The sequence below is a fragment of the Pavona decussata genome, unplaced genomic scaffold (assembly GCF_977016875.1).
Source record: "Pavona decussata unplaced genomic scaffold, jaPavDecu1.1 SCAFFOLD_61, whole genome shotgun sequence".
Classification (NCBI taxonomy): domain Eukaryota; kingdom Metazoa; phylum Cnidaria; class Anthozoa; order Scleractinia; family Agariciidae; genus Pavona; species Pavona decussata.
The window spans coordinates 1,065,001-1,087,672 of NW_028145482.1; the positions used below are offsets into that span (position 1 = coordinate 1,065,001).

The 22,672-nt window shown below is 38.4% G+C and overlaps 1 protein-coding gene, 1 long non-coding RNA gene and 1 pseudogene across 8 annotated transcripts in view; 1 reads left to right on the forward strand and 2 right to left on the reverse strand.

Annotated features, from left to right (window-relative positions):
* LOC146478979 (uncharacterized) overlaps positions 1-7,578 on the forward strand; it is an 18,446-nt gene extending 10,868 nt beyond the window's left edge. The window contains exons 2-3 of the long non-coding RNA XR_014865004.1: positions 5,575-5,969; positions 6,872-7,578. This is a non-coding gene — a long non-coding RNA (uncharacterized LOC146478979). The remainder of the gene's footprint in view (positions 1-5,574; positions 5,970-6,871) is intronic.
* Positions 1-22,672, reverse strand: part of LOC146478980 (TNF receptor-associated factor 3-like) — a 35,187-nt gene that overhangs the window by 7,065 nt on the left and 5,450 nt on the right. Inside the window, exons 1-3 of one of the 6 annotated variants that reach the window (XM_085111210.1) lie at positions 3,682-3,811; positions 1,527-1,605; positions 1-26 (exon numbers count right to left, since the gene is read on the reverse strand). The exon at positions 1-26 is cut by the window's left edge and continues 133 nt beyond it. In XM_085111210.1, the coding sequence (XP_084967336.1) occupies positions 1-16 (16 nt within the window). In that variant the 5' untranslated portion in view covers positions 17-26; positions 1,527-1,605; positions 3,682-3,811. Of the gene's footprint in view, positions 27-1,526; positions 2,298-2,369; positions 2,844-3,681; positions 3,817-22,147; positions 22,316-22,672 lie in introns of those variants that run through there. The other 5 variants (XM_085111208.1, XM_085111207.1, XM_085111211.1 and 2 more) reach the window with 5 other exon arrangements.
* LOC146478981 (TNF receptor-associated factor 1 pseudogene) lies at positions 18,473-22,042 on the reverse strand (annotated as a pseudogene). The gene is made up of 2 exons (XR_014864986.1): positions 20,047-22,042; positions 18,473-19,763 (listed from the first exon to the last, which is right to left on the reverse strand). The product of XR_014864986.1 is annotated as a TNF receptor-associated factor 1 pseudogene (transcript).

The window sequence follows — 22,672 nt, forward strand, 5'->3', positions numbered from 1 at the left end:
AATTGTATCCAGGCATGGCCAAACGGCTAAAACAAAATGCAAAGAAATGACAATAAGTTAAAGCTTGCCGTAGTTCAAAAGAATCGGAGGTGCTTTTTTGCTTAACTCATCAATTATTCTACGTACGCGCGGTGATGCAACACATTAGTTATGCTCTGAAAGGTGTTGCATAAGCTTATTAAATACATAAGTGTGACTATAATGATAACAATTAATGATAAAAGTGACGAAAACAACGTAGAAAGAATTTAACAAGGGAAAATAAACAATACTAATATACTGATAGGGTTAAACGCATTATCTGAAGAAGGAAAATTGAGATAAATTCACTGAGTTACTAATTAAACACTAAGTAAAGTTGCAACAGAAAATTATAATTGATTGATATAATTAAGAAATTAAGACAAACTAGCAACAAAGGTTTGTCAATCAATCTTTGTTAATTACTTTTGGATTTTGTGAATGCAATTTGGACTAATTATGTAACCAAGTGTGTGTGAAGAAATACTTTAACAAAATCAGGGTTTTTTTTATAATGAAGCAATTGAATTTTCCTTTACCATAATGACATCAACAAGCGTACACTTTCAAACGAACAACTTTCAAACAAAATAAATAAAAAATAAAAGAGGAAATGGTGGAAAACAATTCTCATAGGTTTCATTCGCATTTATTGCTGAGTAAAAGACAAAGATCGAATTCTGTAAATACAGCACAGCTTGAGTATGAACGCCTCATTTCCAAAGCGTTCAATTCCTCCACGTCTTACGAATGCTTTCTAAATTAGCAGGTGCTCCAAAAATAACCCGAATTTTTTTTTCTATATTTCCGCATCACGTCTGCAACTTTATTTGTATTTTGAGTCAGACAGGAGAAAGGCCACTCAGTTCTTATGTTTACAGTTGGTAATCATGGTTTTCTTTCCAATTCAGTCAACCCAAGCAGTCCGTTAGTTTCGGTTTTAAGTCATACAGTTCTTCATCAGGGATAAATAAAGTGACAAGGTAAGATGTTCGACTGCATGCAGATTACTTCGGATTAAATTCTGCCGACGATAGGACCCCCTCCCCCCCCCCCCCCCCCGATTGCCTTCCAACTGTTTTACAGGTGCTCAATCGCCAGCCTCGCATATTTACTACTGTGTAAGAACGAATAATTTGCTCCTCAGTGACATGGAACTGTAAAATGTTATGTCCATTGTTTTTCTTCGACTTTTGTCGCAAAAGTAAGCTAAAGTAACCGAACGATTCTGCTGTTACATTGTAGCCAGTTGATTTGGCGAACACAGCTGGTACGCAAGCAAGTAATGCCGATCATTTCTGTCTTCGTTTTCGAGATATATTTCTCTTTCCTGAGGTGAAAATACATTGCTTATCATTATTTTTTTTTAAGACTGGTGAGCATCATAAAAACTCGGTATCTAAAGTAGACAAACTACGGTTTTCTTGGTCTTTTAAAGAGTGTAGTTTGGTAGAGACAGCGGCCTATATCTCAGACTTAACGATAAAATACAGTTAAGGGCTTACCACTGATACACCTGTCACTGGATCACTCGATGGTGGTATGCTGACTTTTTTACCACGCTGATTTTGTCTTCTTGTATAACTAAAAAATGATTTGAAGAGTTTCAAAAACTTAGCAAGCGTAACTGAATCTACCGACGATTATAGCGCATTTAAACTTGCTTGATGTAATCACACTGCTAACAGTAGCACTTCCACGCTAGGGTAAAACCGTCCATCACGCTCTATTTTTGTCAGTGTCCCGAAAAAAGGACAAAATTAACTGTGCAGGAACACTTCATCAGTTGTTCGTTGCAGGTTTTGTTTGTTGTCGTATTTATCGTGTTGTTCCTGTTTTTCTTAATTTCTTCTAAACATTTCCGGATGGTAAGTAAAAATTACCCACTTTATCTGAAAGGAGAAAACTTGACTTCCGGTTGACGTAAGTCAAATTTTGTTTCCGTATATGCGCAACGGCACAACTTCTGCTGTGAAAGCAGCTGGAGTTTTTCAGGGGAAAAAAAGGACGATTCAGAGAACTAATGAGAGAATAGCAGTCAGTCAACCAAATGGCGATGGACCTGGGCAGAATTATAAAGTCGAGAAAGATATTGCGCTCCGCACACATATCATACCCATTACCACAACAACTTAATTTGTATAAAGGTAATCTTAAATCTTCGAATCTGACTGATATTTCATCTAGTTCATTTTCTTTCTTGTAATTTGCGAATTATTTATCCCAACAGTCCCTTATGTGTTTAACAAGACCTGCCAGACTGTCAGGTCTATTGCAGTGTCGGCCGAGAGTCGGTCGACAGGTGCCTATAGTACACATGATCTGAGTACGTATTTTAGCAAGCTTACCAGGAGAAGAATTCCGGACCGAGAATCTTTCGTTGAAAACTTTCTCTGTATGTTTAGTTCCAGCTTTGCTTGGATACCGAGTAATATATGCGTTGCGTGGTTGATGTGTCATGGTCACGTTTCAATTTTTCTATATTTAAAATTATGATTAAATTGTTTCGCCAGTCGTTAAATTATATGGTTAGGCTGCAAATGAATGTATCGATTGACTGCTTTCCTGTTTCCTAGCATTGAAGTGATTAGCATTTCCTCTTGACTGTGTTTTAAAACTTCTCTCCATCACTTCACTGAGTATGGTAATTTGCTGACGAATTTGCGTAATAAATTGAAAGAAGGGAAACCCCCGCGGAAATGATGTCATGTTTATTATTGTTGTCACGCATTCATCCCTGTCAACGCTCTGCATTGCTGAAACGCTTACTCGATGATGATGATATCCATGTGACAGAATCATTAACCTTTTTGGTACGTTTTATAAATAAAGTTCAAATGTCGAGTAATTTTACTTTCAACATTATATATAGTGCGTCGAAGTGCCGATTTGCATACAATCAGATCTGAGGAAAGTGTGTGCTTCTTGGGACGTGACGAATTATTCAGTTTAAACTATAATAAAAAGTTACACATTATATTTCGCAATAACAAAATTTTGGGGGCTAAAATAATACAATACGGTTCTCGACTCTGTTTGGCACCCACGACGTACATCACCACAGAAAATCTCAAAAAGGATGACAATTTAGTACTTGTGAGGGCCGTTTCTCGAAAGTCCCGGTAACTTACCCGATCGATGTTACATTAGAATATTTTCAAATAATTAAGATATAATTTTTTTTTATCGATGGGATCGATTACTTGTAATTTTTGGGAATACTAGTGCAATGTGTTTCACAAAGTTATAAATATTTTCAAGTGTAGCTTTCAAAATGAATACAAGCTGAGTCTTGGGTGAGGAGAATTGTGCGCATGAAGTAGTTTCCGGGCCCGACCGTCGAGAAACGGACTCGTGACTGTGATTCCACCAGAAGAAGATTCCCGGAAGATTGCAGGAACTGCGCACACCGAGATCTACTAAACCCGATCGTAGATTCCTGGGTCGTGCTAAAACTAGCTACAGCACTCATAAAAGCATAGAAAATTTCTACTGGAAAGACGCTTATTCGGTTGATAGCAGCCAAGATATAATGACAAAATTCCATTAAAAGACTATCAGAATGCAAAGAAACTATCCACGGATATTTTTATATCTCCCATCGATCTCCCATGATACTGCCCCTTGACAAAACACGAAACACCAATTCGTTATACTTACAGAACGATAGTCTGTACACTGCAATCCACATCCAGGGCCGGGTATTAGTGCATGATGCAGATAGAACTTATTGATTCTTATATATATTTTGCGAGTCACGTATTTCTAGTAGGGTAGTATTAGCTATACCGGCTTTTTCTCCGCTTTTTCCCCTTAGCTCGTGAAAGCAATGTGACAGGTGTGACAGCGGCTCACGTGACTTACGGATATGAGTATTTATTGTGCAATTGCGCAATATCAGGCCGTGTATGTCAGTCATAGAGCAACTTTGTCCTGCTGAATTTAATAAAGACTAAAGTACAAATCAGTTTCAACTGATGTATTGGATGAACATTTTTTTTTTATTTTATTTTTTTGTTGGGGCTTGCTGCCATAAATATACTGACCAGGCACGGTACGCGCTCCTCTGACAAAAGCTGTCTTGTGTGTACAAAGCGGTACTATGGCGGTCTATATTAAATGTGCATGTAGCCTTTCGAAGAGAACAGCTGTCACAGAGTACTTAACGTATAAGCCGACCAATAAGCGAGTAAGGGTGGTATTCCTTTTTTTCCTTTTTACTTTTTTTTATTTAGAACAGTAATGTTTTGTATCAGCGTCTCAGAGGTAAATTGGGGGAAGCCCCATACATCTTCTATTAATAGCCGCCGACATGACTTCACTTTATATTTATGCGTTGCTTGACAATCATGTGAGATGATCAACAGATGTCATATGCCATATCATCTGACTGTCGTCCACTGACCCAGCGCGGGTGACTCAGTGTGACGAGTACCGGACAAAAACGTAAGTTCGCTTTTCACCTTGATGGACTAGATCGAAATTATTGTCTCCTTCCACTTAAGAATGTTCTCATTCTCATACGGAGACTGCGGTTCGTTCAATATGCATCTCATGCATTGGTAGAAGAGTATCAAATGTGCGGCTAACGTAAATTTGGGTAAATTACGCCGTACCGATTTAGTCGGTTCAAACGCGTTTCAAATTTGTGGGCGGCGATTTCCGTTTCCTGTTTACGTTGGTGTGACGTGAGTTGAAGATTGGTCTGATTTAAATAATCTGTAGCACTGTCACAACGACTTTTGTATAGATCGAGCCAATTTTCGTCCGCTCACTTACCAGTTTTTTGTGTCAAATTGGGCCAAATAGGCCTGTTAATTGGTCTGTCACGACACAGTCACGGCTTAGAACGTAGGACTATACTCTGATCTTTTAGCATATAACGGATAAGTACAAGTGTTGAAGTAAGATGAATTGGTACTGCAATGCAACTGTGGAGAGCGTGCAAGGAATGTTCGCGTTGGCGTGCAACTCTGACGTTTCGACTCGATTTCGTCATTGCTATTAGCTATGAGCACTGAATTTTCGATTGGTGGGCGTAATAATGCTGCATGTCCATCTATTAATTATTAACTACAAATTCTAATTTTAAAACTTCACTAATTCTTCAATATTCCTTATTTCTCTTATTTTACCAATCCTTCTAGAAAAACTATCTCCTCCCAAATATAACCAAAAATTCACAAAACACCCCACAACATAGATTCACGGGATGAACATAGAGTTTTTGAATTGCTTGAAACGTGAACGAGATATTTCTATTAAACCGCCATGTCAAGTGCGGTAAAATGGTGTTTACGTAAAGTCTCCCCCGTAAACTGACTCTCAGCCTGGATAATGTTCTTAGCACGTTCTTAACTTTTAGCTAATCTCCGCCTCAACATAACTTATAAAAAGGTTCTTATAAAAAGAGAGAGAGAAATCGTGTACCCGAGAGGACAGAACCGGTACCCGCAATCTTACTTTAGTTCATTTTCAAATCGTACCTTTTCTCATATCACACCGCATATTATGCGGTGTTGAGTTGACTCACGCAGAGCTCTCAGTCAGTAGCCAGCGTAATCTCGTACCCCGATCTCAGTCGTCGGTTCGGGAATGTCGAAATGTGAGATCTGGTAAAGTTCGATACAACGCCATTTCTGGTTGGTTACCAGAATTAAGAATGCCTCATTCTAATCTGCTCTGTGATTGGCTCTTTCCTTCTGTCTCAGTTCGGGGAAGAAACAAAAACACGGAAAAGTTTTCGCTCCGATTAAGATTGTCATGCGACGTTTTAATACATACATGCCCTTTGTGTGGGGAGAGAACAGTGAGAAATTGTTTTTTCGGAAGACAACAGCGACTTTAGCCGAAAAGAGTTTGCAGTAACGTTCAAACGGCCTTGCCAAATTACACAAGTTTTCAACACGATGGATATAAGCTTGCTTACTTTTGGGGATAAAATGGAGGTAGGTCATATATTTTTTTTTTGGTATTTCTTGACAAAAAATGATTTTTTTTAAATGATTATTTATTTAGTAAACGCAAATTTATTTCCCCAAAATACTTTACCTTGAGTTCCTGAACACGCGCCCGTCGCATTTGCTAGCATATTTTCAGTTTTTGTCTTCTGCTAAAAGACTATTTTCCTTCTATAAATTGAACTGGACTTTGAGTAAGAGACTTCATAATATAATATTAGTCCTTTCAGACCAGTGTGCTTATTCCTTCAAGATCCATACAACATCTCTCATAGGACTTTTGAGAAATTGATAGAGTGTCCACACAATATTATTATTCATCAATATCCCTCCCACCCCTCAGCTAAGAGAAATGAAAAATGTCCGACTTATGACCGCCAAAATAATAGTAATGAAACCCGTACTACAACAGAGAACACCTTGTCTGAACCGATTAGGGCTCTTTATGTAAGTGTAGTTAGTTTAATTTTATCCCCTCTCTCCCACCTGCTGAGTTAAAAAAAATTTGGATCCAAAATATAAAACTAGCCTTCCTCTAAAATAAAAATGGGGACATTGGTTTACATGTCTGCACCACCTAATGTTTTGCAGGTCTATGCTTGTGATAAGAGTTAGAAAAGAAGTAGTTTTAAAAGGAGGACATGCCTCTTTGGATTTGACATCACTTATAGTTTTTAGAATCTTTTTGCCATTGTTCTTTTCTTCAAGATGGGGGAATTTCTCCATTATTTTATCATTAGTATGGAGTCCTTGAAGTACTAAACACACTTCATTTACTACTTCCATTGTTAATCCTTAGCACATTCTCTGATACAAATAGTTATCACTGGCCTCAGTTTCTCCTTTATTTCTTGTTAACTCTGCCTTAATTTCTTCCAACTGATTTCTAGGGAGAAGCAAGTTCCTAAAGTTCCTATCAGTGATGTGAATATCTTCAAGGGCTAAAACAGCTGGACACAGCTCAACACATAATTAAGAGCAATGACAGCCATTTCGGACAACAGATATCACAACAGCTGCATTTCTCACACAAAAGCCAAAACCAAAGTGGTTATAAGCAAAAATTTTCCCCTGCACAGATTTCTGGGGTATTTACACTAATCTGTCATGGTGGGTTGCATTTCTTCAATATTTGCACCAATATGATTGTTGTTAAAGTAAAGTTTTGCTGTAGCAGGCTTCCCATCTCTTCCACTTTCTTGGAAAAAACTTTCCATAGTTTGCGGAAGACCAAAATGAATAAATTATTATCCTTCCAACACAATGAGAATCAAACCCCATTCCCAAAGATTGTGGCAAATAATATTCATTGTCAGTCTGTAAAGAATGAGACTGAGCCAAAAGTGCATTTTGAGGAATTTGGGGAGTAAGGTAGAACTGGTGATCCCCAAGCTTTCCACCCAAAAAGGCACCCCCAAATCCACACAGTACTAATGATGAGTAAATAATAGGCTGACAGGCTTAATTTTTGACATTGGTGGTGATAAGTTCATCTGCTATGGGCGAAAATATTTAATCAAACTGGTCAACATTACTTTGTGTTAAGATAGGAGGGCCTTTGTAGTACTCCATAAATCTTTCATATTCAAACTTTGTATGATTGTAGTTTGGTTGTTTTTCTGTTGCTGTTGTTGTCATGACAACAATCTTCGCTGTAGGGAATACTGAGGAAAGTGTTCCTCGTTTGCTGTACTCTGAAGTTGTGCCCCCTGAACAAAGATGCAATTAATTAAGAAAAAACTGTAGTCATTCACTAGGATGTTGTTATTCTTTCCATTAGAATAAGACAATATAATTACCAGAAAATGGATAATGAGAAGGCTGAATAAAAAGGGATTCTCAAGTAACTAAGCCCTTTTTGACGCATGGGGTGGTGGAAGGACGAAGCATAAAAGAAGCTGCGATAATCACCAACAATATGGCTCTGTATTTATTAGCTTTTAACCTTTAAGCCTCAGTGTCAACATACAGTTTCTCCTTACTGGTCTCTACATGTCCATTTTTCATAGTAGCATTATAGGGAGGCTGTTGAAATATCAAGAAATTTCACCACTGGTGATCTCATGACCTCTCCTTGATTGTGTATTGATAAATGTTAGGAGAAATTTTGATACTGATCACTACTGGGGCTTAAAGGTTCAAGGTTCACTGTTCTGATATTTTTTGTGTACTTGTGTGAAAAGTCCTTGAACATAATTTTGTGTTGCTGGTCTTAATATTAAGAAAAGTTAGGACCTTACATGGGTGCAAATATCAATACAAGAAAATTTTTTTTACTCAAGGAATTGGCATCAACAAGGAATTTTCATCCAAGACAGACACGGTTTTCAAAGTTTCTTTTCCCCACCACTTCTCTGCAGTGGGTTTGTGTCTGACAGTTTGATTAAATGTTGTTTCCTGGCTATGGAAGGCCATGGTTAAGGAATACTTAGGAATTCATGGTTACTGAAGATCAGCTTACTGTGAAAGCTGTTGTTTTGCTGCAGAAATGGGTGACAGTTCATTAGAACACACAGACATGCACAGGAAAACAAATAGTGGAAATATTTTTTTTTATTTGTTTTCTATTTATCTGCCATTTGCTACTTTTATGAGCCCAAAAGACCTTCACACCTTCCTATTATTATTGTTATTATTTTTTTTTGCTGAAATCAAGGATCCCATCAGAGGTGAGTGTCCAAGCACCAAGATAGCTGCTTTGGACATAAAGAACCTTGTATTATTCTTAGTGTATCATCCTCTATGCATGTACAAATAATGCATGCAATGCTCAGTACAACAATGATTATTTAAGCAGCTCATTGTGCCTTGCAAATCAAATGCAGATAATGACCTTTGTTCTTCATATCAAGAGTCAAATATTATTAGACTTGTGTATTATGTGGTTCTAATTTTCGAGTCTGTGGACTCCTATGTGTAAAATTATAACCTTTATTAACTTGTCATTAAAGAAGCAGTCGAGGGGGCATGTCCCCTAAACTTAACATAAATTTCAGGTGAAAATGTTTCAAGTGTTATGAGATAAAGGTGAATCAAGAACCACTGAAATGGAAAGCTCATCACTACCAAATAAAACTCTAATGGGAAACTCATAGGGACTTGCTCTGTTTGCTCACATGTTGCAAGTAACCAAACATTCTTCAGATCCCAAATCCAGATGTGGTACCTCCATTTCCCAAAAGAAATTCAAACTTCCATTTTTGAGAAGAAAAAAAACCCTTTAAAACAGCAAGGGTGTACTCGGTATTTTAATGTTGGACATAATTGGGCGCCTACCATTTACACGGACAGGTCTTTCTGGTTTGCTGGTATATAACCAAGACAGTAGCATGGTGTTAGGGCTAGGATGGTTCATGGTTCATTTATTGCACACTATTTACACAACATTAACATAGAAAGAAAAGTATTACAACAAATGATTACAAGATAAAAATAAATACAGTACAAATTATAAAATGTGTGTGGTGGTCAAAGTAGCAAAGGCTTTCTAGCTGACCACCACCTACTTTTAAGTGAACAAAGAAATGACACTGAGCTTTACTGAGTAATTAGAAAATGTACGAAATGTTTGTAGAGCCTAGGATGTACAAGAGAGAATTACATTTGTGTAAATTAAGGTATGTTCGAGATATACTGAACCGAGCAAGAAATCTAAACAGGACAAGCTTAATAAAAGAAGAACAAAACAATAAATAAAAACAAAAAAAAGCAAAAAAACAACATACAAACAAACAAACAACAACAACAAACAAAAAGAAAGGAAACGGACAACACATCATCAGCAGCAACAGCAGTGACAACAAAGATCAAAATATAAGCAGACATTATTATTATTATTATTATTATTATTATTATTTTTAACTCTATTATTATTATTAGATAGTTACATACTATTATATTTGATCATTAAACAGAACATATATTATTTGATTGACAAGAGATCAGGTGGGCCTTATAAAGTTTCTTAAACCTGTTAAAAGTTTTTGTTTTTTTCAATGCCATGGGGACAGTTTCCCATATGACAGAAGCAGAGTACTTAAAAGTAAATTTGCCTATGTTAGTTAACTTGTGGTCCGTGGAAATTAAGCTTGGCAGAATTTCTGGTGTTTAGGAGTGGACAGTTGTTGTAGGTAGGAGGAGGCCCTGTTTAGCTGGTTCATATAAAATTATATTATTACAGTGACCTTGAGTTGTGTCCTTTGGCCTGTAAAAGAAACCTGCCGCATTTACACAATCCATTTGGTTTGGAAATTTAAACCATTAACTTATGGAAGAAGGAGAATTTGTGTGACCAAATCAGCTGAAAGACTACAAAGAGAAGAAATAATTTTTACATATCACTGGTAGACCACAATTTCTGAAACTTTGTAAATGAAAATATGACATGAACCATTTGACTTTCCAATGCGAAATTTAACACCAAGATGCCAATCAGTAACTCTATTGTGCCTCATCTACAACAACGACCACAAAATTTTTCTCATAAAGCTTCGACAACAAAAACTCTCTGCACTGTCTGTTGCTACCTTTACCTTGGGGTGCACAAAAATTATGTGACATTTCCCTGCCTGTAAATTACAGTATCTTCAATACAGTTACCATCTAAGGCGAAAACTGGTACAGCTTACTCCGGTTGACTTAAGTCTTTTTAATTGATCGTCGATAAGCACGTTGATCTTGAGTGGAGAAAGCACAATTACGATGGATTTGTTCTTGGAACAGTTTTCATTACAAAGATGGTCTAGATGGTCACAAAGGGTAGGAACTAATCTTAGTAAAAAAGTGATTTACGGCGCTTGTTGATTGCAATCTCTCCTGTTGCCTTTTTCGTTTTGGTTTAAGTTTCAAGTTTTGTTGTCCTCTCGACCGAAGAACGTTCCGAAGAGCACCCTCGAAAGCGAAAACCTCACCAGGAATGATCACAGTTACGAGCCGGCGGCCATTCAGCACGGTGGACAAAGGATGATGGGCAGGCCCGTATTCCGGGCCTCAAATCGAACTTTACCAGATCTCCCCTCCGCCTGACCGTGGGAGATCTGGGTACGAGATTATAGCCAGCGTAGCCGTCTTTGTGTGATCGAGTTCAAGTAACTGGATTTACACTCAGAACGTATTTATATGTTTTCATGGCTTCAAGGTGTTTCTTCAAGTTTTAATCGCGGGTATCCACTGTGCCGGAATTACAGGAGTTTCCTGGTGAACTTTATTTGGTTTTGAGGTTTTCAGGGCGTACCAATCTACGCATTCCGTGGAGTTTATATTTAGAATCAAAGACTGTTTCATCCGATTTTCAAACACCGAGAAGTATTCAAAAAAAAGGAGGTGCATTTGAGTTTTTAAAACCAACTTCGAGCTGTTTGGAAATCGGATGATACACTTTTTCGAGTGTTCGATATAGCTTCTCAAACCATTAATAATTTTTGGAGAAAAAAATCAAAGCAAAAGTTCACCAAATGCTATGATAATTAATATCACTTTTCCAAACCTCCTTCACGGCAGTGATTTCGTTTGTTTTCTCTTCATCGATAATTAATGAGTATGAGAAGGAAAGCTGAAGCCTGAGGTACTGAGATCTATCCATTCGCCTCCGAAATCATGATCATTTCTGCCCAGTAAGAGAGACAGACAGAGAAGTATTCGACCTTCTGAACATTTTTTTTTTTTGGTAATTTTACCGTCCATCAAATCAATAATATATATATATATATTTAGCCAAGCCTAAAAACGGAGCTCTAATTTCTTTCATAGCATTTATCGAAATCTGCTTATCTTATGAACGTAATAACCTTACAAGTTCCTCATTCTTTCAGTCTGCAATTACATATATTTTTAGTGCATATGCAGCAAACTGCTCATCAGCAATAACAATGTAGTAAAGATGGCCTAATTTCTGAATGCTGATTTGTTGTTACAGAGGGCATTTTTTCTTAATTTTTCTTTCATTGAGGGCAAAATTACTTACCCTTGATGGGTCGAGCGGCGAAAATGCTCGCTCCTCATTGGCTGAGCACGCCAGCTCTAAATTTTGTTGGTTTCTTCATTTTGCGTCTAACATAAACGAGTTCTTTCAGGTTCTTTGCAATTCGACTCTTTAAGCTGGGTTGTTTGTAACAAAAATACATGGAAATCAAGTGCTGCAGCTAGAAAGGAAATCCAAAAGGTTTAATATATATAAGTGTTCGTGTCTCTTACAAGAAACAGCAAACGATTACTTGTGTAAAAGCTAAAACCTTGGATCGGATTGATATTCTCGGTTTGGCTGAGAACCTGAAAAACACAAGTGCTTTCACCTTGCTACTTCTTCTTACAACGAATGGTAACCAAGCATAACAGTGTCCTTTTGATGAGAAGAAGGACCAGGTCAATTTCAGTACAAGAAATTACTCCGCAAGTTCCTTCTTTGGATCGACCGCCGTTTGCTATTTTTATCGATCTATGCTCCCGTGATTTTCAAGCGGTAGGAAGCTTCACAGAGCAGGTGAATTTCATAATTAATGCGTTACATTAAGTGTTATCGTTTTTAGTTTGCTCCTGAATTAAATTGTATTCTCTCTTAATCATGACATGTGTTAATGGTATGTGACTTCTCGTCAGTTTTATTTTTTTTCGTACGCTGCAAAAAAATTAACTAATTTGTTTGTTTGCTTGCTTACGGTGAATGTTTTACTGACTATTTTACGAAGTTTTTGCCCTTTGTGTTGTAAAAGCGCAATGATCCCTTGTAGATTAGATTAATTGTATTTTCAAAGTCTTTGCAAATTGCCCTCGTCGCGCAATTTGGGAAACTTTTAAAATGCGCTTGAAAATTAAATCCTTTATTCTACTCGGCCTCATGTATACTACATGTATAAAGGGGACTGAGGTATCCTCTTAACTCCCCCCCCTCCCCCTCCCCCCCCCCCAAAAAAAAAACATTTCAGTAGAACCTAAGGTACATGATTATGTGAGTGTGTGGTCCAAAAGATATCAAAATATTATGTACACTGTAGGTATATATTCAAGACGGGATCGCCTATTTATCGAGTTGAGGTAGTTTTCTTCACGTTCAAAAAACATTTGCATACAGTTTTGTTCAATGGATTCCAAATGACATTGATTTTTTTGTTTTTGTTTTTATCGTTCTTTTTAGTTTTTAAGACGGATCGAGGAACAGTCAACACGTGCTAACCTGCACTGTCACTGTCTAATGAATTTTGCTTATCAAGAAAGCAATACATAAACCTCAGAAAAAGGCTAGACCTAACTATAAATTGATTTCAAATATACCCTGGAGTAATAAATGGAAATTAACAAACACACTTTTTTAAAATTTTACATTCCACTGACAGGCCGATTCGCTTTAGTTAAATTATAACGTTCTTTGAAAAGACTTTCAGTAAAATACTCACACATCTTAACCTCTGCCGTTATATGCCATTGCTTTAAGTACCTGTGTTTGTTCTCTTACAAGATTGTCAAAGAAATGCTAAAATCAGAAATATATGCGAGAAAAATTCGTCAGTAGTTTATGCCAACGATACAGTGTTGCGAGACGTTTTGGGTTTGGCTGACTATTTTAATAAAGAATCAAATTTTCTTAAATGAAGCAAAATGGAACGAGATTAGAAAATAAACTGACTCCAAGGGAAATAACGAACATGGACCGAAAAAGAGCTCAAAAGACTGCTTTGAAGTTAGCAGTATTAAGTTAAACAGGTTGCAGTGTCAACACTGCAAGAAAAACGATATCTTGCAAAACAGCAAAGTTTTGTCAACAAAATCACCCAAATATACTCGCCTCTTTGGAGAATGACTAGTCCTTTTTATTTGATTGCTGATTTTTTCGTTCGTTTTCCAACGTTTAAGTTTCACTTCAAGAAGAAAAATCCAACGTTTCGTCACACCGGATCAGAGTAAAATGATATATTTTCAAGATCCGCCCGCTGCTTCTAATGTGGCGCCTCTAAAAAGAACGATTGTTTCTCCCGCCGCGAATCGTCTTACTCTTTGCCTCGCTGTTGGACGGCAAAATTGGACGAGATTAGAAAAGAAGAAAGAAAATAATAAAGATGGACCGAAAAAATGAGCTCAAAAAAAGCTCTGAAGTCTGCAGTATTTAGCTTAAGTTAAACGGCGTGTCAACATTGTAGAAACAATATCTTGCAAAACAGCAAAGTTTTGTCAACAAAATCGCATGAATATACTCGCCTCATCTGAGAATAACCAGCCCTTTTATTCCATTGCTGATTTTTTTTTTCGTTCTACAACGTTAAGTGAACGAAACGTTTCACTTCAAGAGAAAAAATCGAAGGTTTGGTCGCGCCGGATCGGAGAAAAATGATTTCACTTTAAGATTCTGATGAATGTCCGGCCGAACAAACACTAGGCACGGGCGCATTAGCATCGTGGGATTGCGTACGGACGCAAGGTTGGACGGACGGAAGTGACGCCATAACCAAACCAAAGTTTCTCCTTTCACACCGGGGTTACCAGATTCGATTACTCATTGATGTCATTGATCATCAATTAGTTAACTCTGGATATAATAAGTTTCAGAAGAAGATTTTGAAGCGAGTAACAAAAACTCTTTTTTCTAGGACCCCCAAGAACAAAACTGATATGCGCAGTAGGTGGCTTATTATACAACAGAAAGACTGATATGAAAAGTGACCGTCCACGGATTCAAAGAGTAATTGCTTCATTTCGGATTAAACAAGACGCTGTGTGAGCGTTTACTTGGGCGTCGTTGTATTAGGAGTATCTGAGCATGCACGTTAGTTTAGTGTTTGGTGACAGGCAGGCCCGTAGCAAGGCTAAAACAACTGAGGGGGCTGAGCAAAATGGTGAGAAAAAAAAACACCCCCCCCCCCCCCACCCTCCCCACTGTCACTCAAAAACAGACGGATTTGGGAGTTTAAGATGCAAGGAGAACATCACAAAAACCCGGTAGATTTAGTAAGTGAAACAATAATTTTGCACCTAGATCACACTCTTAGGTACATGTTTTTGCCTTTTCGTTAACGTGGACTACTACGTGAAGTTTCCTAATTTCACGTTTGAAGGACGACGTAGACAAACGACGAAAAATTTTTCTTTCTCTTTTTAAGTTTGGAATCCAGCAGTAAGAATCCGACTGCAGGATAATTTTTTCTCTGGTCCTAAGGACATATTTGTGTGGCTTTTTTGTGTGACAACGCGGGAACACTCAATTTTTATAAACTGAGGACATTTGTATTGCTTAAAATGAGCGGATGTCTTAGAAAACAAGTAGTTTATTTCGACAGCTTTCACGGCTTCAGATTGGTTGATTTATATCCAGTTTGATTCCTATTTCCAATTCAGTCACAAGAAAGGAATGCCTGTTAGCAAAGAAAAATGACAGGTAGTAAACAGACTACTAAAGGTTGTGAAAAGGCACTTGCCGCGTCAGAATTCAACATTAATTTGTTTTAATTACAGTCGACTCCCGATAACTCGAACCCTCGCTAACTCGAACCTCGCGCTAACTCTAACCAATTTTCCTTTCCTTTCAGGTCATTTTCTATATAATTTTACCCTCGATAACTCGAACTTCCGACAACTCGAACCTTTTTCAATTTCCCTTGAAGGTTCGAGTTATCGGGAGTCGACTGTATATATTTTAAGGCATGTTGCCTTTTGAATTCCAAAAATTCTGGGGGGGCTCAAGCCCCCCCTGCCCCTCCCCCCGCTACGGGCCTGTCAGGTGAACGATCAAAGATTCGCTGAGCGTCTAAGGCATCATATTTGCGATAAACGTTATGTAGTTCGACCGAAAATGTCATGCAAACAAAATAAAACATTACTCTCTTTAATTTTGTAACCATGAGGTGCATCTAAGATAATGATGGATTTTGGCGACAAAGGAGTATTTGCGGTTTCAGTAGTAATGATGAATTTTGGCGACAGAGGGGTATTTGTGCGAATACCTTTCCACCCTGATACCCTTTTTTTCTGGGCTTTCTATGAGAGATGTTCCAGCTTTTTCACTGGTAACAGCGCACGATCGCAAAATGTCACGCAGAACGTGTAATATGACACGCGTGCGAAAAGACATGCGTTCTATATGGGACTCGTGTGATAAGACAAACCTCACGGAACATCCGATTTACAGAAAGTTTACTCAACGAATCTATTTCATGATCACTGGAATAGGACAGAACTTTAATGACCAAATCAAAGCGCTCCGTGAGTGACCAAAGAATGAACTATTTCAAATTATGTCTGCAGTTGTTTGTTTATTAAACACGCAAAAAAGAAAATAAACTTCACTCGGGTCGAAGGGTCGAAGTGCACGTTCATTCTTTTAGTGGTTTTGCGTGATTGCCAATGGACAAAATATCATGACACGAAAGAGAGTGTTTCCAGGATTAAAAAGGGCTTTAAATGAAAGAAGCTGGGTTTGTAATTCGGAAAGACACTGCAGCTCCCTTGGCGATTGAATAACAAGCAGAAAACGTCCAGTTTTCCTTCCAAGAACCGCCGAAAATATTTCCTTACTGAATGCCGCGTCGCCAGATGAAACTTGATACACGTGAACGATTTTGGTTGCCTAGCACGTGAACGATTTCTTCCCGCTGTTTTCAGCGTGGCAATTCCTTTCTGCATCCAAATGACGGCTTCTTTCAACGTTTTGTAACATCGGAAGGGGCTTTCAGTTTTGCTAAAACCCGGGTGCTAAAGTTGCTATTTTGGCTTTATCCAACGTAAAAATAAAAATGCGTTTAGCGTTGCGGTACTCAGTTGTTGTTGGTATGAATATGCAAATTTTCGGCGATTACGTATGTTCCAATGAATCGATCTTATCGCTAACACTCGACCCCGAAGGAAAGATTTTTTTTCAGATTCTACGTTAAGCGTGTCAATTTGGCGTGCCCGTGTGTTCACCTTTTTCCCTGTTTTCCCGTGGTGGATCACATTTTGGTTTTATCCAAGTGAACGTAAATAAAGAAATTAATTCGTCAAGCGTTGATTGTCGCTGTGCATTAGCAAACTTTCAGTGTTTACATTTGTTCTGGTGAATAGATCTTATCGCTCACGCTGGACCCCGAATGAAATTTATTTTCGAAGCTTTAGTTTTAGTTCCCTACTTTACCCAAAGCCTTTCACCCACGGAATGGTCTTGAATCTTTAAAGTTAATTGAACGTTTTCTTTTTTATATTGCGGCCAGAGAAATGAAATGTTTTGCTCGGCTGTATGTAAATTCAGTGTTTACGGCCTGATCTTATCGATTACGTTTGACACCGAATGGGAATTTAGCGAGAAGAGCCAAAAGAGCGTCTGAGGTTAATTGAAGTCGAACTTTTGGAAAATATCCGTCCTGAAAGGAAAGTTGCCCCTTAGTTTCGTTCAATGGAAGGAGTTAGCAGACAACACACATACTAACTATTTTCTTTTAAGAATACGATATTCGTTGTGTTGATTTTACGTCCTTGTTTTCTGTCCCGTAATGGCGGCTTATGATGAATACATGCAGACTCGGCCAACATGTAGCGCACGCGCAGTAGAGCCACTGCCATTTGGCGTATACGAAGAAATCCTATTTCCTATTAAACTAAATTAAGGCTGGTTGGGTCAGCTGCACCCAAGCGAATAATCCGGATCCCTGCGGAAGATTTTTAGACTAAACTAGAATGCTTGCATGTATTCCACTTGAGAATTTAAAGTTGGACTTAAAAGGATAAAATGTCTTGTCATTGTACAGTGCTATAGTAATGCTGATAACAACAATGATAATGATAGTGATAATATTTATAGTGTGATTGTGTTGTTGCGGCTGTCCATTATACTGAAAAGAACTCTAAGATCTTTAAAGGTCTTAGTCAATAGGACTAGCCAACGTTTTACCACTGGTTTCACCAACTTTCGTTCAATATTATGTTTGGGAGAGAGCCTCCTTATCGAGCACTTAAACTACAATTGCAATAGTTCCTGAGCTGGAATTACTGCCTCCAGACGTTTAGTAAAATAAGTGGTCCAACATAACTTTATCGTCTCCCCGAACCCCAGCGTAGTTACAGTATTTCTGTCAGTAAAACTTTACAAATTACATTACAAAATTTGTGCACAACACGCAGGGTACTACGTGTTACTGATAAAAAAAAAAGCTAAAGCTAATTACGTTTTCCTCAGTAATTACTTTTCAAATAGAACTGACTCAGAAGGTCGCTAAATTAAATTTTTATGATCGCGCACGCATACATCTTGGCACGCGCTCGCAGTTTGTATTATTTGCGTACGATGGCAAATAACGAACTCCACTTTCAACATGCCACCCTGAAGAAGGCAGCACTGCCGAAACGTTGGTGAACATAAACCGAACTTAATAGCGCTAAAGAATACCAAAATCTTTTGTATCACTTGAACAAGACGCTACGCAGTTTTAACAATATTATCAACATATATATGTTATACCAATGCATAATGATCTAAAATTCCTTTCGTTTTCTAATCTAATTTAATGATTTTTCTGAAAGTTTATCAATATATTTAGTACAACCAGACCAAGTTACCATCAAGAAAAGAGATGGACTGGGGCGTGGACACACGTTGAGAGAAAAGCCCCATAACAAATGAAGCTCTCCAGATGTACTAGTTGACTTATTACAGATCTGTGCAGTCAACCATGACCTTTATAAACATGGCGTCATCCTTGATATAGGCGTGCTTGTTCAAATCAGCGAGCGGAAAAAACAGCGGGCATCCGCTGGCGATGTTCGTCTCTCTTCTTGGTCTCTGGAAGGATGAGCTATTTGGATCAGGCCTGAAGGCGTCAATCACGTGCTCCACATTGTTCTGATCCAATAGCATGAACGTGACCTTCTGTCTGAATGGCCAGCGGAGCAGCGCGTCGTACTCTCCACGCATGATCACAAAGAACAGCGAGATGTGCGTGCCCTTGCCCATTCCGTCACCATTCAAATAAATGCGCGCGCACATTTTGTATCCATGACGACTCGTGCTAAAAGGAGGGCTGTAGAATGACTTTTCTGGTTCGTTGAAAGAATCATATATCTTCGCAGAGACGTTTGATATCTTCCACATGAGAACTCCATCAAAGCTGGTAGGTTCTTGATCTCTTGCGGGACTCAGGTTTCCAGCATCCGGCGTATAACGTCTATTCAAACTTCCCTCCAAGGAATCCACTTTTGCCTGTAACCTCCTTATAGTTTCTCTGTCACTTTCTCCTTGCCTCTTTAACCTTGCTATCTCGCTGTTTTGTTCCTCGATGGCACGGTTTGCTTCATAGAGAAGAAGTTCGTGATTTGCAAACTTCGCTTCCATATTGCTCAGTTGCCGCTTGAGATCTGCTATCATCGCAGTCATTTGCTGATTGTGAACTTGCAGCGAGCTACGCTGTCCAGCTGGAACAGAATACGGTTCGACCAGATTTTCCTCAACTCGCAACAATCGTGATTTTAAGCCGTCGATCTTCTCTTGGATATTCCCATTTTCGTTAATTACAGCGGTAACTTGCGCCACAAGCTGAGACACAGTGCACTTTAGCGCCTCTATGACAGTAATACCCTCCCTGAGTGGGTTTATGTCGTTAACAAGGCTTCCGACTTGATCCCTTAAAGTAAAGACAAAATGAAGAAGAAGGTTGAGGTGGTATGACATCAAGGTTTGCTCGTGGCGTCGTCTATCGCTTCGTCTCATCTCCTGAAATGTATCAGAAATACATAGCGAACTTTAATAGGTAACACAAAAAAGCTATTTGTTTCGTTTTCAATTGAAAAGGATCTTGGAATGATTGGAGATCCACCGAACGAGAACGTAGAGACCTAAGACTTCACTGAATGGGAAAGATTATTTTTAGTGCACTATGAATTGAAGAAAGTTTTATAATATAGGTTTTTTACTGTACACTTGTTTAATAGTTTCGTTAGCTAATGTAATTAATGTATTCCTGTAGATATAGTTGATTTATTCTTTTGTAATTTTTCACACGACTCCTAGGAAGAGTATTTTTTATGATAAGTTTTCGTGTTCTTAAATAAAGATTGATGATGATGATGATGATGATGATGATGATGATGATGATGATGATGATGATGATGGACAAACTGGTGCTAAAACAGGCTTGCATGAATTCCAGTTGGTTCATGATACATTACTCACTCCTGCAATTACAAGAGAACATCTCCCTTTTGTGACAGAACATCTACATAAATTTCTGTTTTAGTAAGCTCTGAAATACTGTATCTAGAATCTCTTCCAATTGTACCTGCATGGCTGCTTGATATGGGAATAAAACCAAAACCAGCAAAAGGCCGGATCCAGTCAAACCCATTCATGTAACATCGTTATACGTTTTTCCACTAAACACTCAGTAGAATGTTCCATAAATTTGATTTTGTGTTAAAAAGATTATCCGTTGCCCTTATTTAGGAGACTCGACCAGTGAAGCAAGAAGCCCATCAGCTAAGTAGGCGGCCATCGCATTTATTCTTTGTACCGGAATTTCAACTCAACGCCCACAGTTGCCCAGACAGACAAGAGAAAAAGGGACAGATGAAATGATCATCTTGTCACAGGCATGGAATAAAGAAGAACTCGTGATCTTCCCGAGTACACCGGTTGGATGCTCTATTATCCCTGAGCTACGTTCTGGGAACTCGGGACGAGCTAGGCCATATACTGTACCAGGTTTAAGCGTGGCACGCGTCCTGTACTGCATCAGCAATGCGGAAAGCGACGTGTGGTGGTAAAGAAAGTTATATGGTAAACCTGGACTTGCGCTCGTGGAGAAATACAAAGATGAAATGTTCATCCTAACAAGAGCTTGAGACAAAGTCCACGACGAGTATTTCATCAAAAACCATGACCACCAGCATACCGGTTGAATGCTATAACAACTGACTTACTGGGAGATTGGTGGCAAGCTTGGCCGTATACTAGGTTTTAATGTGACAGGCGCTCTGTATATTGCTAGCATCAACAATGTCGAAAGCGCCATGTGGTGATAAAGAAAAGTAGGATGGTAAATTTTGAGCTCGGCGAACGAAATAGAAAAGGTGAAATGTTTGTCTCTTCACTGGCTGAAACTATCATCGAGGAGATAACGTCATAAGCTGTGACTATTTAAAAGTGGAAGGAAATCAAACAGACCATTTACGATAAATCCACGAAGCATCCTTTCCGTTATTTGTGTAGCAGTCCTCCAAGCAAAGGTTAGTCTTCGAACAAACAGCATCCACATGGAATGGATTGAAATGAAGTGAAAACCGTAATTCACTGGATAGAACAAATACACTGTAGATCTCTGTGGGTGGGTTAAAATGTGTCATCTCCATGCGCGTCTCCAGAATAGACACTAAAGCCAGTTTCGAAAAGTCGTGTTGGAAACTTGAACCGTCATCTAGCAAGGATTCCAAGGAGCTAATGACCAATACCCCCGGATGCTCTTTTAAAAGAAATTGACCAACATAGGCAACGGCAAGAGAGGTTCCTCTCTTGGCAATGGGATAAAAGATGCGATATCGTGGTAATGGACAAAACTAAATTCGTCCATTTGTTATGTGGCACATTCATTAATGACACAATAAAGTTTATCCTATATGCTTGAAAGGCCCAAGAGTTAGTTCAGAAATTACCGTGTTAAATATACATTTCTTTGAAAGATCTGAAATGACGCGTTAGTAACTGAAATTTCTGTTCTGCGCCATATGAATGACGGTTTCTCAGTCGTGCTTGTTTACCAACGTATTTCAGGGTAAAGCAATCCATGCCGGAAATTTCTCACTGAAAAGCCTGAACACTACTTTAGCAAGTCTGTCATCGATGAACATCTCGGAGTCGTCGGCAGAGATCAGCTCTTTCAATTTGATGGGCATGATCCCTACGACCAACTAGATGGTTTGGCAATGGGACCCTGCTTACCTTATTTTAGCAGTATTTATTACAAACAAATACCTTAACTTACGTCTCACTCTGAGAGCTTCAAATATTTAGGAAAAATAGCTCTTAAAAGAGTGTGATACATTTAGTTCACACTATAATTTGATGCATGAATTTTCACTACACTGGACTTTAACATTAGCATTACCTATCTTGAATCATGTCAAGAGGACATAAAAGCAATCGCAACTAATTCTTATAGTTAAATAGACTACTTTGCATAGGTATCTGTTGTTGTTGTTGTTGTTGTTGTTGTTGTGCTTATTACCTCTCTGGTTTTGCATCCCAGTGAGCGAAAAGGGCAAACTGCTTCGGACCCTTCGCAATCCCCATTTGCTGGATCGCGATGCTCCCTTAGTTTCCCTCGGGGAATACCTTTCTTATCACACAGTGTGCAGTCAATTGGAAAAGACTTGCAGTCCTTTTTAACATGTTCCTGTTGAAATTCGAAAGGAATCAACCATAATTAGCGCTGGAGCACTTGGCATTGATTGGTTAAAGTGATGGACGAAACGCTGATCATTCTGTTCCAAAACCCAAGTGGCAAATCCTCAAGTAAAGTAAGTTCAACTTGATTATTTTACTTAGCTCACTTCAGAGGCTTTTAGGATTTAAAGAAAGCAGAAAAAGAAAAGATGACGTGTCAGTTAGGACTGGAACAACATGGTTAAACATTATCCTTGACTAACTGTATTAAATGGCTGGAATTTGTATTTTATGAGAATTTCATAAATAAATTGTTTCGAAAAAACTTATTTTTGCTCTCAATGAGATATTTCATTTCTTTCTGCAA